The 18,842-nt window shown below is 46.5% G+C and overlaps 1 protein-coding gene across 1 annotated transcript in view; it reads left to right on the plus strand.

The window, feature by feature from the left end:
- The first annotated feature begins 3,129 nt into the window (after positions 1-3,129).
- CLTRN (collectrin, amino acid transport regulator) overlaps positions 3,130-18,842 on the plus strand; it is a 41,074-nt gene continuing 25,361 nt past the window's right edge. The window contains exons 1-3 of the mRNA XM_067024172.1: positions 3,130-3,261; positions 3,580-3,638; positions 8,202-8,287. Of these exons, the coding sequence (XP_066880273.1) occupies positions 3,204-3,261; positions 3,580-3,638; positions 8,202-8,287 (203 nt within the window). The 5' untranslated portion in view covers positions 3,130-3,203. The remainder of the gene's footprint in view (positions 3,262-3,579; positions 3,639-8,201; positions 8,288-18,842) is intronic.

Raw genomic sequence — 18,842 nt, forward strand, 5'->3', positions numbered from 1 at the left:
AGAAAACCAGTATGGCAGAAAGAGTAAAGACTTAATAAATGTAAAGATGGATGAATCAGAAAGCAGAAAGAAAGGAATTAAAAATTAAATGCAAGACAAAGGGGCAGTGAGAAAAAAATTAATATATAACTAGAAAATATAAAGGGAATGTAACAATGAATGGAGTATTTTATGGGATATTGTATGAATCAGTCCATGAGAAAACTGGAAAATCTTAATGAAATGAATGATTTTCTTGGATATTGTAAACAGCGAAAAGGGACTCAGAAAGAAATACGAAACATGAAATTAATGACAGTATAAGAAAATTTTAAAAGAACTCTTCCTCCGAAATATGTATGGTCCAGAATCTTCAACTCTGAATATTTTATGTCTTCTACATTTTCAAGTATTTGTAAACATAGACAATGTTAGAAATCTTTCTGTACCATTTTCAACATGGTAATACGGGGGCTGGAAAAAAGAATCAGCACTTGAAAAGGAACCTAAATATTCTTCTACAAACATGGATTTAAAAACCTAAAGAAAGAAAAACACAGCAACTAAGTCCAGAAGCATGTTAGAAATCATCAAACTGAGCTTAGCTAAGGGTTGGATCAACGTAAAGAAATTTTAAACTATAATGTACCAAATGGTAAAAATTCTCGGATCATATTAATAGATACTGAAAAGGCAGGTGAAACAATTCAATATAGGTTATTGAATACAGTTCAATAAAGGGAATTTTCAGTAAACTAGGAATAAAATAAATTTGATATAGCTCATGATCTATCAAATTTAAAGTGACTCACCAGGGAATTCCCTGGCCATCCAGTGGTTAGGACTCCGCACTTTCATTCCCTAGGGCACGGGTTTGATCCCTGGTCGGGGAAGTAAGATTCCACAAGCCAGACAGCGCGGCATGCATGCGTGTATGCATGCATGCACGCATGCATAAATAAATAAATAAATAAAAATAAAGCGACTCACCAGATCCTGTGGAGGAACAGCTTTCCCTTCAGGGTGAGGAAGAAGACAAGGGCCCATGTGATTGCCACCCTGATGTTTCCCTGTTCCCATAGGGCCACTACGGTGAGACAAAAAAAAAAAATAACATCACACGAGAATATACAAGAAGATCCAAGACTAAGGAAGGTGTGTTTCAACTATTAAAATATATTCACATTGGTCGTCCATGGGGGTAGTATTATGGGTATTTTGTACTTTTCTCTTTTTGCTTCTCTGTATTTTCTGTACAGAACTTCTATTGTTCTTTTTTCTATTTTTAAAAATGAGACAACAAACATTGACAAATCATAATTGAAAAGAGAAGAGATTTTCTTCTCTTTTCAAATGAGTGGCTTACACTGACAAAAACTCAGCATTTTACTGTCTTCAATCCTCGTCACATAAGTGACTAAGTAAAAGCAAAAGAGAGACATTTGATATTTTTATGAAGTTTTAAGGCTAAAAGAAGGCCCGATCAGATTTCTATCTCCAGAATAGGGCTTTGTTCCTTGATGTAAGTAATCAGCTCTGTTAAGGTCTCTGTCTATTCCCTCCCCGCCCCCAGGATGCCTTTATCTAGTCTAACGTTTCCTAAGATAACTTCATGTAGTCTGACTTTGTTTTCAGGGGTCAGGTATGCGGGCCCTTCCTTCTAGGAAATTTCCGTTTCATCGAATAGTGAAATTTCTGGAATGGCTGGGCTAACTTTTGGCCACTTCTCTCCCTGGTACAACTTTTCCCGACTCTGTGCCCTGGCAACCAAGGTGAAGGAGACGAGGGAAAGCTCCTGAAGTGGGGTCAGCCAACAGCAGTGGGTCACCTATGATAAGCTATCACCCTAGCCAGGAAGGGGAAATGAGAAGTGTAGCTGTTGCTGTTTTTCTTGCTGCTGCTTTAGAAATCCAGATTTTCTGTTTAACAGCGGGGTCACCCGATCTAATTTTTCCATTCATGGCTTTCGAGCAACGAGGTGGAATCTGGAGACTGGACACGTGCAGAGGCGGTGTGGTAGAGGGGAAAGTCCTGACACTGACCCGCTGGGGGGCTTGATTGGCACCTGTAGAATGCCCGCTAGGGGAAAGGTTCCGCTCCACTCACTGCCGTAGTCCTCAGAGCCTCTCTGAGGTTTCGTTACAATTTCAGTTTTGATCAGTGATGACCCCGAGACACAGTCGGGCTCAGTGTGGCGGAGATAGGGGTGCAGCGTAAGTCATCCAGGCTGGTAAAGTGACCCCCGGTCCACTCCCTGTTGCCACCAACGCCTTAAATACTGGATTCTCGGTCTGCTCGTATGTAAGATGATTATACCAGAGCAACTGTGGGGTGCTGTTTTGAGGACTAGAGAAATAATTCAGCAAAGCTAGTTCATGGTCGGTAGGTAGCTCCTAATTACTGTCGTGTAGCTGCGCTGAGCAATAATGCACTTGCTTAGCCGCATGTTTCTACTTAAATTAACTTAATACAGATTCATTTTCTCAGCAGCACTAGCCCCATTTCAAGTGCTCAACAGCCACCTATGCCTAGTGGCGTCCGTATCGTGTACATATTGTATAGTGCAGATATAGAACATTCCCATCACCACAGAACGTTCCATTGGATAGCACTGCTGTACATCATTAACTTTTGATTTTACACAACTACCAGAGCTTAGCGCTGAGCAAAACCATTCTCTTTGAATTGGAAACTCTCCTGAATGTTGACCTGCGGAGGTGAGCGTCTAATGAGGCCAGTCTCGGAAGGGTGTCCTTTGTTCACCAGAGATAGAAAGGAGTGGTGTTTGTTTCCTAAATTAAGATAGTCTATCTATACGCCAGAGATATTTCAGCCCTGAAAAGATGGGAAGTCCATGCCTAGGTGAACCTCCAGAAAGGACTAATTCTTTCCACCGTGCATTTAACCAGACAACAACAGAAGAAAGGTGGCGGGGAGGGTTCCGACTTTGGGGTCAGCAGAGAAAACATTCTTTGGAGGTAGAATTTGGAAAGGACAGCTAATCTGTTTTAATCTGTTTTCCAACGTAAATAACTGACAGGAGATGGGCTGCTTCTCTCAAAGTATTAGCCCGGATGATGGGGGTTAATCATTAAACCTTTTAGGTGGTGGCTTGCTTGTTTGTCTGATATTCTAATCCGGGTCACCGAATGGCTAAGGCAGCTTTAAGTGAAGGGTGGATTTTTTTTTCCCTCCGTTTGCCTTGTGTTTTCCACTTTGAAAGAATGTTGTGGCTGCTCTTTTTTCTAGTGACTGCTATTCACGCCGAACTCTGTCAACCAGGTACGTAAGCCTTGAAACTTCAAAATAGACGAACAGTTTTCTAAATGATTGACAAGTCTCTGCCTGAAAGACTTCTTTATTTTTCTAAATCTGCCGTCGTGTCATGGCTTGAAAGTTGAGCCTGTGGATGTTTTATGAGTTTGAAATAAAAATTGCCACCATTTAAGATGATTGCAGTTCAACTTTCAGGAGTATCCGGGGCAGTTTACTTGCAATTCTGTTGATTCGAGTTGCATTAAATATTAGGATTTATCAGGTTCCATTTTGGCAGATTTTATCATCATATAGTGCGCTCTCTCTGTTTTTTCTCTCTGGCAGATGCAGAAAATGCTTTTAAAGTGAGACTTAGTCTCAGAACAGCTCTGGGAGATAAAGCAGTAAGTGAAGAAACGTGTTATGTTCTTTTAAATTTTTGTTTGCTATTAACACTGCTTTCTCTGCGTAGTTATCTTAAACTTGTATAGATGGGCGTCTAAAGACCTCAAATCTGATATTTTCTTAAAGCAAAAGGATTGCAGTAAAATCGAAATTGTGAATAAAGTGATTTTGCCTGAAGTATTTAATCTGCAGTGTATGCTGGAAAAGAAGTGAAGTCCTGTACTCGCGAAAACAACTTTGCAAGCCTGCACGTTGCAGCCTAGCAGAGAGGAGCAAAGGGGCCTGAGTCAGGCTCTCCGGTATGCGTGGAGCTCTGCTTCTCACCCTTGTGGTCATTTGAACTTTGTCGGTGACTTTTCTCATCGTGGAAAGGAGGGCGTGTTTCCCCCACGTGAGATCTTTCGTAGCATAAAATGTTCCAGTTCTCAGGCGAGGTTCCTTCAGTTCTTCTCAGATATCAGAGTAATAACATGAAATATATGCTTATGAAATTGAAGTTTAAAAATTACTCATGGGGCTCCGGTAGCTATAGGAACAGTAAAGACTGTGGGATTAATGAGAGGGAGCTGTGTCATTCTGGTTTCGGTTTTCCCGGCATATGGTCTGTGACAGTTTTCCCCCAATAGAAGGTGACAGTAAGTCGCCTCAGGCTAGAGATGATAAAAGAGTGCTAAAGACACTTGGAAGTTTTCAGTTTGCAGGGCAGTCCACCGTTTTGTTCGCTCAGTGAGTAATAATCATTCTAACAGCCAGCGTTCCTTGAGAACTTAGTTTACTTTCTGGCTGGGACCCTTCTAATCACTTTGCTCACATCAGCTCATTTAGCCCTGACAGCAACCCTTGGAGGAAGGTGGCATGGGTATTCCCATTCTCATTCGGTGGATGAGAAAACTGAGGCGCAAAGACATTGCGTGGCCTACTCAAGATCTCAAGTCAGCAAGGCGCAGGGGTCAGGTTTGAACCCAGGCGGTCTGAGTGCAGAATCCACCATCTCTGCCAGTGCGTAGGGTTGCTTGTCCCAGGATCCTCTGAGGGCAGGCACCGTGCTGGATGCCGGGGGTGCAGTGCAGCTAAAACCAGGCTTGTCCTTGCCCTCGGGGAGCTTATCATCGTAGTGGAATTGGTTGCATATAAATGAACCAAATGCAAGTGTGTAATCTCGACAGGCATGACAGGGAGGAGAAGTACATAGGGGCTTTGGCCTCATGAGGGGCCGTCTAGTACCTGGCATCTGCTGTGAGGTCTAACGCGTGAGTCACAGCGAACCAGGGGACGAAAGGAAAGAGGGTGGAGGGACCAGCACAGGCAAAGGCGTATTACAGGGAAGAACCTGCGGAGAGCGAAGGGTGGAAGGAAGGTCAAGGTGCCTGGAAGCGGCGCAGTGAGGAGGGGCACGGCGCATGGTGAGCTTCGAGAGGAAGGAGGGTCAGGCCACACAGTGTGTGGACTGTGGTGAGGAGTTTTGATATTACCTTTTATTTTTTTAAAAGTTCTTGTATCTAACTATCTATCTATTTTTGGCTGCGTTGGGTCTTCGTTGCTGTGCACGGGCTTTTCTCTAGTCGCATCGAGCGGGGGCTACTCTTTGTTGCTGCGCATGGGCTTCTCATCGCGATGGCTTCTCTTGTTGCAGAGCACGGGCTCTAGGCACGCCGGGTTCCGTAGTTGTGGCACGCGGTCTCTAGAACGCAGGCTCAGTCGTTGTGGCACGTGGGCTCAGTAGCTGCGGCTCACAGGCTCTAGAGCGCAGGCTCAGTAGTTGTGGCACACGGGCTCAGTTGCTCCACGGCGTGTGGGGTCCTCCTGGACCAGGGCTCGAACCCGTGTCCCCTGCGTTGGCAGGCGGACTGCTAGCCACTGCACCATCAGGGAAGTCCTTGATAAAATCTTTAAAGCAACGAGGAGTTTCGTGGAAGGGGTGTCATGACAGAATTTGTGTTTACAAGACACTTTGGCCACGGTGTGGCAGACAGAGTCAAGGGGACTGGAGTAGAGAGGAGGAGCCCGTCGGGAGGCAGTGGAGGAGTGCAGGGGGGAGAGGATGGCTATTTGGAGTATGGTGTGTTAGTGGGGAGAGGGGGCAGTGAAGGGATTTGAGAGCCCCGGGGATGGGGTGACAAGGACGAGAGGACGAGGGGTCAAGGGTAAGCTTTTGTTCCTAATTATGCAACTGGATGCATGCTGGCCCATTTATGAGTCAGGGAACCAAGAACCAACAAGCAAACCATGGCTTTAATTTTGGACTTACTGAGTTTGAGGTATTATTGACAAACTGGCAAGGACAGAGCTGGCTTGAGATATACATTCCTGCGTCACCCGCACTGAGGTGGTCATGACAGTGCTGAGGGAGAAAGCCGGGGGGGTGGGGTGGGGTGGGTGGGGTGGCAAGAGGAGAGGGGCTAGCCTTGAGTTTAGCGATTCTCGAAGGCTTAAAGCCCTTGTAGAGGAGGCTGAACCTGCAAAGGAGGCAGAGGGGCAGGAGGAAAACCAGGCCGATGCCGTATCACGAAAGGGAGAGAGTGCTTTCAGATGAAGGGACTGTTCAAGAGCATCCAATGCCGTTGAGAGGCCAAGCGAGGCGTGACTGACAACTGCTCATTGTGTTGAGCAACGTGAAGGTCATTGGTAACGTGAGAGAGCTGCTCTGTGGAGTGGAGGGATTGGAAGGCAGATGGTGGAGGAGGTGAAGCATAAGTGGGCAGTGGGGCTTCCCTGGTGGCGCAGTGGTTAAGAATCTGCCTGCCGATGCGGGGCACACGGGTTTGAGCCCTGGTCCGGAAAGATCCCACATGCCGTGGAACAGCTAAGCCCGTGTGCCGCAACTACTGAGCCTGCGCTCTAGAGCCCGCGTGCCTGGAGCCCGTGCTCCGCAACAAGAGAAGCCACCGCAATGAGAGGCCCGCTCACCGCTGTGAAGAGTAGCCCCTGCTCGCCGCAGCTAGAGACAAGCCCACGCACAACATCGAAGACCCAACGCAGCCCAAAATAAATAAAATAAATAAATTTATATCAGACAAAAAAAGAGTAAGTGGGCAGTGACCATGTAAAGACAGAAGGATGGACCACTCCTTTGGGAATTTTGGCTGTGAAGGGCAGGAGAGAGACAGCAATGGGTAGAAGAAGGAGGACTGAATAAAGTGATTTAGTTTTGCGGTTGTTTTCATGGGAAAGACTTGAGCATAGTTCATAGTCAATGGACAGCCTCCAGTCAGCACCGAATGCACAGAAGAGACGGGGAGACTGTATTGTTTAGATCCCGGGAAGGGCCGAATGGAAGCGTTCCTAACAGAGGTGGACAGAACAGCCGTTGACCGGAGGAGCAACACCACATGCGGCCCTTCGGGGGAGGATGTGGATAAGACACGTGCCTATGGAGGAAGTTTTGTTCTTGGTGTCAGGAGGGCGGGGGAGTGTAAGTGGGTGGCTCGAGGTGTATCAGTAACTTGTCAAACAAGAGCGCCTAGTGAGAGTGAGGTTTGAGGGAAGCACTGAGGTTTGGGGCGGCCTGAAGGAGCTTTGAAATAGTCCTTGTGAACCGTGAGAGAGAGAGAACTGGTGGCGAACCCTAAGGGGATCGCAGGCAATTGGGGAGTAGGTCATCATGAGTTTAGAGTTAAGCCACCAAACCTGTTTTGTGATTTTCTCCAGTTGCGCTGGATCACCACCTAAAATGTGGGGTCAGCCACTCCGGTTTGCTAGGGCTGCTGTGACACGGTTCCACAGGTTGAGTGGCTTCAACAACAGAAATGTGTTTTCTCTCATTCTGGAGGCTGGAAGTCCAAGATCAAGGTGTCAGCAGGGTCGGTTCCTTCTGAGTGCCGTGAGGGAGGGATGTGTTCCAGGCCTCCCACCTTGGCTTCTAGATGGCTGTCTTCTCCCCGTGTCTACACGTCTTCCCTCTGTATGACAGATCTCCTGTTCTGACAAGGACACCCGTCATATTGGATTAGGGCCCACCCTAGCGATCTAATTGTAACCTCATCACCTCTGTAAAGACGCTATCTCCACATATGGTTCCTTTCTGAGGTCCTGGGGGGTTAGGATTTTAACATATGAATGTCTTTGTAAGGGGGTACAGTTCGGCCCATAATACACTCAAGTTTTCAGTGAAGAACGTAAAAAGTAAAATTGTACCGGTGTTAATAAAGGGAAGGAAGCTGAGAAGGGGAGTCAGTTTATGAGGGAAAGGTGAAAGGAAAGAAGGGAATCAACTGTTTATGTCCAGGATGAGATGTCCAAATGACCAATTTGTTGACTGGCTACTAATCCTGCAGATTTGGAAGAAGGTAATGCAATGGGAAACACACCACACTTACAATGATAGAATAGCCAGGAAAATCTACCCTGAACATTATGGTGACGTGATTTATCATGGTCTCCAGTCTTTATTGTATGAGGAAGATGAGAGAGAGGTGCAAACAGACAGACAGACAGACAGACACACACACACACACACACACACACACACACACACAAGACCAGTGTGGCCACGGTTAGAACCCAATGGACCAATTTTTACCCCATGCCTCTTCACTTTACCTTCGGTTTTACTTCTCTTTCAGTATGCCTGGGATACAAATGAAGAATATCTCTTCAAAGCGATGGTGGCTTTCTCCATGAGAAGAGTTCCCAACAGAGAAGCAACTGAGTAAGTAAGCAATGAAAAGTCTACATTGATTGTTTGCAGTATTATTTGAGACAGGACATTAATTCAAAACTCAATCTTGAAAATAATGTATACATCTAACTTTTTTTTTTTTTTTTTTTTTTTTTTTTTGCGGTACGCGGGCCTCTCACTGTTGTGGCCTCTCCAGTTGTGGAGCACAGGGTCCAGATGCGCAGGCTCAGCGGCCATGGCTCACGGGCCCAGTCGCTCCGCGGCATGTGGGATCTTCCCGGACAAGGGCACCAACCCGTGTCCCCTGCATCGGCAGGCGGACTCGCAACCACTGTGCCACCAGGGAAGCCTTACATCTAACTTTTAAGGGACCCACATTTTAATTTCACAGTAAGAAGAACCTTTATAATCTAGCTCAGCTTATGGTTTATATCATGTTCTAACAATGCTGTTCATTTAATAGGCACTATGAAGATAAATATAAAAATTTGTAGTTACATGTCATAAGCTTTCTACATTTCCATATATATATATATATATATATATATATATATATATATATATAAAATTTCTCTTGCAGGTAGATTGATCGATCGATCGATAGATAGATAGATAGATAGGTAAGATAGAAAGAAAAGAGTTCCCTTCTCATTGTATTGGTCTGCTCTGGCTGCCATAAGAAAATACCACAGACTGGGTGGCTCAAACAACAGAAATTTATTTCTCACAGTTCTGGAGGCTGGGAAGTTGAAGATTAAGATGCTGACAAGGTAGGTTTCATTCTGAGGCCTCTTCTTTCAGCTTGTAGGCAACACCAAATCTCTGTCTGCTCACATGACCTCTTCTTTGTTGAGGGGCAAGTGTCAGGGGAGAGAGTGAGCACTCTGGTGCCTTTTTGGATGAGGGCGCTAATCCTCTGTATCAGGGCTCCACCATTATGACCTCCTTTATTTTTTTATTTTTTTATTTTTTTAACATCTTTATTGGAGTATAATTGTTTTACAATAGTGTTAGTTTTTCCTTTACAACAAACTGAATCAGTTATACATATACATATGTTCCCATATCTCTTCCCTCTTGCATCACCCTCTCTCCCACCCTCCCTATCCCACCCCTCTAGGTGGTCACAAAGCACAGAGGTGATCTCCCTGTGCTATGCAGCAGCTTCCCACTAGCTATCTAATTTACATTTGATAGTGTGTATATGTCCCTGCCACTCTCTCACTTCGTCTCAGCCCACCCTTCCCCCTCCCCATATCCTCAAGTCCATGCTCGAGTAAGTCTGTGTTTTATTCCCGTCCTACCACTAATCTCTTCATGACATTTTTTTCCCTTAGAGTCCATATATATGTGTTAGCATACGGTATTTGTTTTTCTCCTTCTGACTTACTTCACTCTGTATGACAGACTCCAGGTCCATCCACCTCATTATAAATAACTCAGTTTCATTTCTTTTTATGGCTGAGTAATATTCCATTGTATATATGTGCCACATCTTCTTTATCCATTCATCTGTTGATGGACACTTAGGTTGCTTCCATGTCCTGGCTATTGTAAATAGAGCTGCAATGAATATTTTGGTACATGAGTCTTTCTGAATTGTGGTTTTCTCAGGGTATATGCCCAGGAGTGGGATTGCTGGGTCGTATGGTAGTTCTATTTGTAGTTTTTTAAGGAACCTCCATACTGTTCTCCATAGCGGCTGTATCAACTTACATTCCCACCAGCAGTGCAAGAGGGTTACCTTTTCTCCACACCCTCTCCAGCATTTATTGTTTCTAGAGTTTTTGATGATGGCCAATCTGACCGGTGTGAGATGATATCTCATTGTAGTTTTGATTTGCATTTCTCTAATGATTAATGAGGTTGAGCATTCTTTCATGTGTTTGTTGGCAATCTGTATATCTTCTTTGGAGAAATGTCTATTTAGTTCTTCTGCCCATTTTTGGATTGGGTTGTTTGTTTTTTTGTTATTGAGCTGCATGAGTTGCTTATAAATTTTGGAAATTAATCCTTTGTCAGTTGCTTCATTTGCAAATATTTTCTCCCATTCTGAGGGTTGTCTTTTGGTCTTGTTTATGGTATGCTTTGCTGTGCAAAAGCTTTTAAGTTTCATTAGGTCCCATTTGTTTATTTGTGTTTTTATTTCCATTTCTCTAGGAGATAGGTCAAAAAGGATCTTGCTGTGATTTATGTCATAGAGTGTTCTGCCTATGTTTTCCTCTAAGAGTTTGATAGTGTCTGGCCTTACATTTAGGTCTTTAACCCATTTTGAGTTTATTTTTGTGTGTGGTGTTAGGGAGTGTTCTAATTTCATACTTTTACATGTAGCTGTATGACCTCCTTTAAATGTAATTATCTCCTTATAGGCCCTATCTCCAAGTATGAATACATTCACATTTGGGGTTAGGACTTCAGCATATGAACTTGCGGGGCAAGGGGAGAAGTGCATAGCACTCATTTTGAAAATAACTTTCATATGTATAGGTTCATCGCAGTGTTGGTGTCTGTCATAGCACCTTGTTTATTTTCTTCAAAGCCTTAGTACACCTTTTCATAGTTTTACATTTGAATCTGTTCTTCCGAAGGAATCTTGCCTATTTGAGATGTTTCCTTCCATCTCCATTTGTGATTAGGGTAACCCTCCTGGTTTCTCTCTACTCCCTTACTCCACTCTTCCCTTGAGAGGTGAAATGACTGATTTGATTGGTGGGCTGGAAGGATAAACTGGGCATGGGTTCCCTTCTCTTGAGGAGCCGGCCTGCCCTCAGCACGCAACTTTCTGTGCTGCTCCCCACACTAAGGACAGAATCAGGCCCTGCCTGGGCAAATTCTGCCCGACGTGAACTTTACTCCTGTTTTATCGAGTTTTAGACAAGATATATTTGCCTTTATCTTATGCCTTTCAACGGAAGCATTCTTTCCAAAACAATTTATAATAACCTTTTAAAAATAAAAATGAGAAGACTGCCTCCCAAAAAATGAAAAAGGAAAAATAGAAGGAGAAGAGGGAACCCACATACGCCGTTGGTGGGGACGTACATTGTACAGCCACTGTGGAAAACAGTATGGAGGTTTCTCAAAAAACTAAACATAGAACTACCATATGACCCCGCAATTCCATTCCTGGGTATATATCAGAAAAAAAGAAAAACCCTAACTCAAAAAGATACCTGCACCCCAACGTACACAGCAGTGTTATTGACAATAGCCAAGACATGGAAGCCACCTGAGTGTCCATCAACAGAAGAATGGATAGAGAAGATGTGGTGTACACACACACACACACACACACACACACACATCCACATATATACATATACATACAATGGAATAGTACTCAGCCAGAAAAAAGAATGAAAATTTGCCATTTGCAACGATGCGGATGGACTTGGGAGGCTATTATGCTTAGTGAAATAATAAGACAAGTACTGTATGTTATCACTTATATGTGGAATCTAAAAAATAAAGTAGTGAGTAAAACAAAAAGAGACACACTCAGATATAGGGAACAACCTAGTGGTTCCCACTGGGGAGAGGGAAGGGGGAGGGGCAAGATAGGGGTGGGGGGTTAAGAGGTACAGGCTACTATATATAAAATAAATAAGCTACAAGGATATATTATACAGCACAGAGAATATAGCCAGTATTTTATAATAGCTATCAATGGAGTTATAGCCTTTAAATTTGTGAATCACTGTGTTGTACACCTGAAACTTATATAATATTGTACATAAAACTATACCTCAATTTTAAAAAATGAAAAAAAGAGAGAAAACTATGAGGAAGAAAGCCGCTGGTCATCTCACAATGCTAGCCCCTCAACTAGTCTGTTTTTATCTTATTGTCATTTTTGATCAACAGATTTTATACACTGCTGTGTTCATTGTATTATTACTTCTTCTTAGTACCTGAATTTCACCTTGTAAATGATGATGTTATATCACATTTCCATTCTTAGGAAAAGTTAAATATGTAACATTTCAGGTTAGTTTTGAGGAATTCACTTTGGGAATTTGATTTTTCGGGACCCGGACATTGTAGGAGTCGGTGACTATGTAATCTGGTTTATTTGCAAAGGTGTTTTAATTGGAACTGGGTGCATAGGCTATACAGAGGCTTTTGTTGCCAATGTCAGTTGAAAAACTGAAAAGTGCAAACCTAGACTGGGGTCAACAAATTGTTTTCCTGTGAGTGCTCAGGCCCTTCAGTCCTTGAGAGCAGTGCCGCTCCCAGGGGGCTGAGGGCTGAGGGCTGCCTCATGACTCAGGGTGTGTTTAAGATGCAGTACAAGTGCTGCCCCCCAACGGTGGCCTCGTGTGTGTGTGTGTGTGTGTGTGTGTGTGTGTGTGTGTGTGTGTGTGTGTGCGTGCACGCGCGCTAGGCGGGCCTCTCACTGTTGTGGCCTCTCCCGTTGCAGAGCACAGGCTCTGGACGCGCAGGCCCAGAGGCCATGGCTCACGGGCCCAGGATCTTCCCGGACCAGGGCACGAACCCGCGTCCCCTGCATCGGCAGGCGGACTCCCAACCACTGCGCCACCAGGGAAGCCCGGTGGCTGCTTCTTTTACATGAGCAGGTTTCCTCTATGGGAAGGGGCACCACACAATGCAAGATGAATTGCAAACAACTTCCCAGACAGGCTGCCTCCCCGCGAGTGTGGTGGGTAACAGAAAGACACCACTAGCTTGGCAAATGGATCCGATTTTAAATGTGCTTTTCAGAGGTCTTTTGGTGCCTCACACTGGTGAGGCAGAGTGGATTCTAGAGGGTGGGAAGTATGCCTGTTGGGATGGCTTTAGGGATTCAAATCTTGAACATTGGCCGGTTTTTTAAATCGTTTTATCCCTATCCTGTCACTGCTTATTCTATGGATATGGCAGAAAACGTAGAGCTCCTGGGATGCACTGGGTGGAAAATGTAAAGAGGAACTCACGAAAGATAGTCAAATAATGAACAGAGTAATGAAGACTCTTCGTCCCACCTTTCTCCCAGTCCTAAGTACGGTATCTCATATCAAGCGAGATCACCTCCAGTGACACAGGGCTCAGAGTCTCCTCTGCATATTTGGGAACCTGCCGCCAGCCTACCCTTGACCCAGTGTAAGCCGGATTGACTCTGCAAGAGGGTGTTCTTTCTAAAGCGAGGTCCTGGCCACATCCATGAAGGACTTGCAGGAGAGCGGAACGGGTCCAGTCACCATGACCCCAAGCGGGCAGTGGAAGAGAAGGTCGAGGGTCCGTCCGAGAGGCAGGGGGCGAGGCCCTGCAGAGTGGGCGTGGCGTGTCCACGGCCTTCCCCGCAGGACAGGGGCGGGGATGGGTCCCAGCCCGCTGGGAGCTGACAGCTGGGTCCCTGTGATGAGTTAGTGCCCCGGCCACACTGGTGGCCCCCTTGCGTGTTCCCCTGTGCACCTGAGGTCAGGCAGAGCTGCTGCTGGTAGAGAGAGGGGTCGTCTGTGAGAGGAGAGAGGGGCACATCACTGCCCAGCTTGCAGACGTTCCCAGGGCCACTTCCAGCTGCCACCAGAGTAGCAGCACCTGAAGCGCGAGCCACCGCGATGGTGTCCCCAGCCACTGAGATTGTCCCGTGGGTGGGACAGAGACTGGCGCCTGCGTCCTAGCTGGAGAAGTCGGAAGGCAGAGGCTGGCTTGAGCCTGCATGGCTGGGTGAGAGAGGGCGGCTTTGCCAACAGCCTGCACTCGGACGGGCGGGCCGTCCGGGGCCAAGCGGAGGCCTCGGGAGGGAGCTGCACGAGTCGCTGCCCGTGGGCCCCGAGATCCAAGTGCAGGGCAAAGGGAAGGCGGCAGAGCGGGCAGGGAGGGGCGAGATGGAAGCCTTCGGCCAGAGTGCGTCGTCCTTGCCAGGGGAAGGGGCAGTGCACAGGTCCCCAGACGGTCTCCTGAGGCCCCCGGGTGCACTCTGGGTGGAGAACGCGAGGGCCCGCCCCGGCAGGGGCCACCAGCGGCCAGAGGGTAGCACAAGGAGGCTGGCTAGGGAAACAGAAGCTTGCCTTTTTCTCTCCTGTCGGATCCCCGCCCTCTCCCACCTCCCTTTTCCATCCGCCAGTGAGCAGGACTGCGGGGAGGTAAGGGGCGAAGCGCAGGAGGAGTGGGGCGAGGAGAGTGATAAAAGAGCAGAGCGCACCGCCGCCGCCGCCAGCACGGCCGTGGGGAGGGGAGCTGTGTGTTAGGGGCGGGAAGACACTTCCTCTAGGTTTTGATGAGACCGGCCTGAGCCCTTTAGCGGCCAGACATGACAGGCAAGCTCCATCGCGCCTCCTCGAGATGCTGTCGGGGAGTGCGGGGCCAGGGGAAGAGCTGACAGAGCGGCCAAGGCAGCGGTGTGAGAAGCAGAAGCCTCTTCTGCAGGGCGCTCTCCCGAGGCCGCCTGTGCGCTGCGCTGCTGCCTAGGCTGCTAGGTAGGCCCTGAGATTTACATGATGGGTAAATCCAGGTCCCACACAGCACAGGCCCACACCCAAGAAGCCGGCCCGGGGGGGCCATGGAAGACGGACGAAATGGGACAGAAACAAGACAGTTCCTTTGAAATCATGCCTTACAGATCTTGATATCGAGTGGCTTTCTTGCTCTTCCCTGGATTTTCTTAAAAGTAGAATGGAAGAGGGAAGGACAAGTTTAAGTGGTAGAAAGTTCTGGTTTCATCAGATCAGATTACTTGAAGGTTTCTTGGGACTTTGATTGAAGATGGTAAACAGGTGTTTTCAAGTTTTCATAACAAGGTTTAGGCCAGATTTTCTAAAATAGTTTCACAGGAACTTGTAAACGTTGAAAGTATTATTGTCTCAGGAAAATATGATTAAGTTTAAACTTTAGTCTGTTTTCCAGGTAAACTGAGAAATCTGATTGCCTAGTTTACTCCAGTGTTGGTTTTCTAGAATAATGTATCATTTTTAGTAGGAGAGGCAGAGGTCTAACTCAGGCGTGGTGTTCTCTTTCTGAGTAAAATGATGTAGGGCACGGAATGGACTTCTTCCACTGCCTAATTATGCAAGGATAAGCCTTGTGATCTAAGGACGAACAACGTGCTCTTGTATGCACGGTAAGGGGATTAACGGTCTTGTGCCTGTTAAACAGCAGCCCAGCTCGTATTTAGTCCTTTGATTTCCAGAAACAAGAGCCCGATTCTTCCCACCCTAGTTGGCCCTGTCTGGCGCCACTGATGAGAAGTGGCAGTGGAGCCAGTTCTTAGACAGTTACCTTCAGACCGGGGCTGCCCACACGTGAGGAGTGGGAGTGGACATTCCTACCCTTTTAGTGATTTGCTGACAGAAGCAGTTGTGTATGTATAAATATTACAGCTTGTGAAACAGTCGGACAAAATGAATACAAAGAATTCCATCAGACCCACCTAAATAGACAAATCTTGAAAGCGTAGGTTTGCTGTTTAGCTGTGCTAATGCCATTTCAGTCATTTATTTATTTATTTATTTTTATCGAGGTATAATTGACAGGTCACATTACATTAGTTGCGGGTATACGACATAATGACTTGATGTTTGTGTGTATTGTGAAATGATCACCTCCGTAAGTCTCGTTAACATCCGTCACCGTACGTTGTGATATAATTTTTTTTCTTGTGATGAGAACTTTGTAAGATTTAGGCATTTCAGTTTATCTGTTACATCAAAAGATACTTTAAAAGACATGTTTAGTTCAGCAAGTGCTGTTGGCTGATTAATTTTTCATTTTGTGCAAATCTTAGAGGACCTTCAGTGTGGTCACATTTAGAAGAAAGGGCATGGAAGAAGTCACGCTGGTTGGACCTAATCTGTCGCTGGAAGGAACCTGCATCTTTTGGTCGCTAAGTAAATTATCAACTGAAATCTGTAAATCAGTCTTTATGGTACTTCCTTTAGCACCCACTTTCCTTACACGTACACTTCCTCTTGGCTACCTCTATCTGCACTGTATTCAGGAGTCTCCTTATACTAGAGCGTTGTCTGTGTTATGCTGTCTGAATGTTTGTGACTGGGGAAGCAAAGTTTTAGGGAAGTAATTTCCCTCCTTTCCTTTCTCCCTTTTCTATGATGGCTGTGCTGGCCCAATTTACTTTCTCAGTTGCGCTCACTTGGAATAATGTAGGAACAGTGAGTAAAAACAGTGGAGCTCGTTACTCCGTGCTGTTAGTTCATCCATCCATCTATCATACCCCAGTCACTGAGCGCCCACACGGGCCACGCTTCAGGAATACAGGGCCGCGCAGTGCAGGGTAGCCTCGGGCCTCGGCCTCATGGCCCAGGGCCCAGAGAAGTCTTGTGTTGCAGATGGACAGAGTGTTTGATACGCTCCCAGGGGTCGCTCAGCTGATAAAATTGAAAACGGTGCTCAAAGCTTGGAGACTGTGAAGCTCTGCTGTGGGTAGAAATGAGAGCCCCTCCTGACAAAGACTGTGGACAAACCACGTGGAATCCAGAAGGCCTGTGCCCTCCTCCCCGCTGTCCTGGGTCTGTTCTCCGACGGAGCATGGAGTCTTGTGGGCAGATTCGGGCATCTCGGGAGTTTTGGCTCCCGCTTTGGTTTTAATCTTCCGGTGAGCTCACACTGTGACCTTGACCTTCAAGCGTCTCAATCGCACTAAACTCCTAGACCCGGCACATATGGGCAGGGTCCTGGAATCTAAAAGCCCCTGCAGTAGAACTCTTCTCCTAACCCTCCCTAACCATAGTGGCTAATCATTGTTAGCTCTTGGTAAACATCTGTGAGTGAATGAAGCATGCTTAACGTCCTGGCTCTTAAACCAGGGGCCCGTCTACTGGGCTGCAGTGGCCACAAGCAGACGCTGTCCCACCCACCATCTCTCCCTCGTGTTGCACCCGAGTCCCCTGGGCGGACACTACTAGGGTGAAGGTGGCGGGAATGGCCACAGCAGAAGGAGCTCCCCACCGCCTGCATTTTTTCTCTTGTTGGACCTCAGTGGCTTACTCTTGCGGTAGCCAGGACATGCGTTAACTTCCCAAAGGATCATCCAGACAAGGAGGAAGCCCCAGCCCACGAGGGTGTCTCCATCGTCCTGTGCAGCCTCTGCCTTGCAGCTGGCTCCCGAAGCAGGGGTGTGCTTTCCCCTGGCCCTTTCCCCACAAGCTCGCTACTTTAGGAGGTGGGTTTGCTCATTACCAGTTCAACTGCCTAGATCGGAACAAAATGTAAACACATCTCCGTAGTTCTGTGTCCATAGTTGATGTTTGTAGAGCAGAGGCTTACTGTTTTGTGTGCTTAAAACCTCTGGCTTACTTTTCCTGGCCAAACCGTCATGTAGGAGGGATACTTACCACTCTTCTACTGAGGAAGACCCTAAGCACTTAACCGTACCCTCACTGACACACGAAGGTCTCAAGCCCTTTCCAGTAACTCGTGCAGAGTGCAATGCCTTGTCTCATGCCTGGCACATGGCAGGTAGTAACCTTCACAATAAAAGCTTGATTTATAGAGTTTCAGCCCAGGATGTTTTGTATATAACGGTAACTGTCTCCATGGAAAATGCTGAGTTTAATATTTTCAGCCAACAGTATTCACGTTTTTGGACATGATTATTTCTAAGTGGATAACATAGTTTCCTTTTATTTGCTGAGGTGCTGTGTTAAAGCAGGAGTTGCCACGCGGTGGAAACACGGAATGAAGGACTTGAATCCGTAGTAGGGGATAGTGGGTTCCATGGCCATGGGGACAGAGGAAGCGCTTGGGCCACAGGGTGTCGATGCAGCTGTGTGCATCCCTCCTCCTGCCTTGGTTTCTTCGTAGCACATCTCCCCACCCGTCAGTGTGTACATTTATTTAAATGTTTACCTTCTGTCTGCGCCCCCTTAGCCAGCGTGCCCCACGGGAGGGAGAAGGGACTTTGCTATGTTTACAGCTCATTCTCTGACTCTCTAAAGGGGAACCCTTGAAATGCATGTTTGAACAGTATTTGAAGAGGCTTGAGATGGAAACAACAATACAGGCAAAGTGTCCAAATGACCATTTACTTGGTTTCCGGCCCCCTCTATTATGCCAGCAATATTACTTTGTATTTTTCTTTTTGGTTTCTATAAATGGCTTGCGCTACCCGTAATAGGCCACTTCCCATCTTTTTCATTTGACAGTGTAGTTTTGAGGTTTACCTTTTTAAAGAAAACGTGTAACTCTAGTTCCGTAGTTCCCAACTGGGGGTGATTTTTGTCCTTCAGGGCGTGTTTGGCAATGGCTGGGGACACGTTTGATTGTTATCACTGGAGGAGGTCCTGATGATATCGAGTCCACAGAGGCCAGGTTTGCTTCGAAACGCCCTGCGACGCTCAGGGCATCCACATTATGGAATTACCTGGCCCAGACCGAACAGTGCAGAAACCCCGGGCTCTTTCTTTCCTGTAATCTGTGGACTCGTAGTCCCTTGAGAGCAATAGCATATTTACTCTATCCCTTCCCCTGTTGGTGGACATTTAGGTTCTTCCAGTTCTCTGCTGTGACAGAAAGGGGGCTGCGAAGAACAGCCTCACCAGTGTGTGTGTGTGTGTGTGTGTGTGTGTGTGTAAGAGTGTTTCTGGTGGCCGCACTGTGTTGTAGGAAACACTTCCAAATGCCGCCTCAG

This window comes from Kogia breviceps, chromosome X, assembly GCF_026419965.1.
Source record: "Kogia breviceps isolate mKogBre1 chromosome X, mKogBre1 haplotype 1, whole genome shotgun sequence".
NCBI classification, from domain to species: domain Eukaryota; kingdom Metazoa; phylum Chordata; class Mammalia; order Artiodactyla; family Physeteridae; genus Kogia; species Kogia breviceps.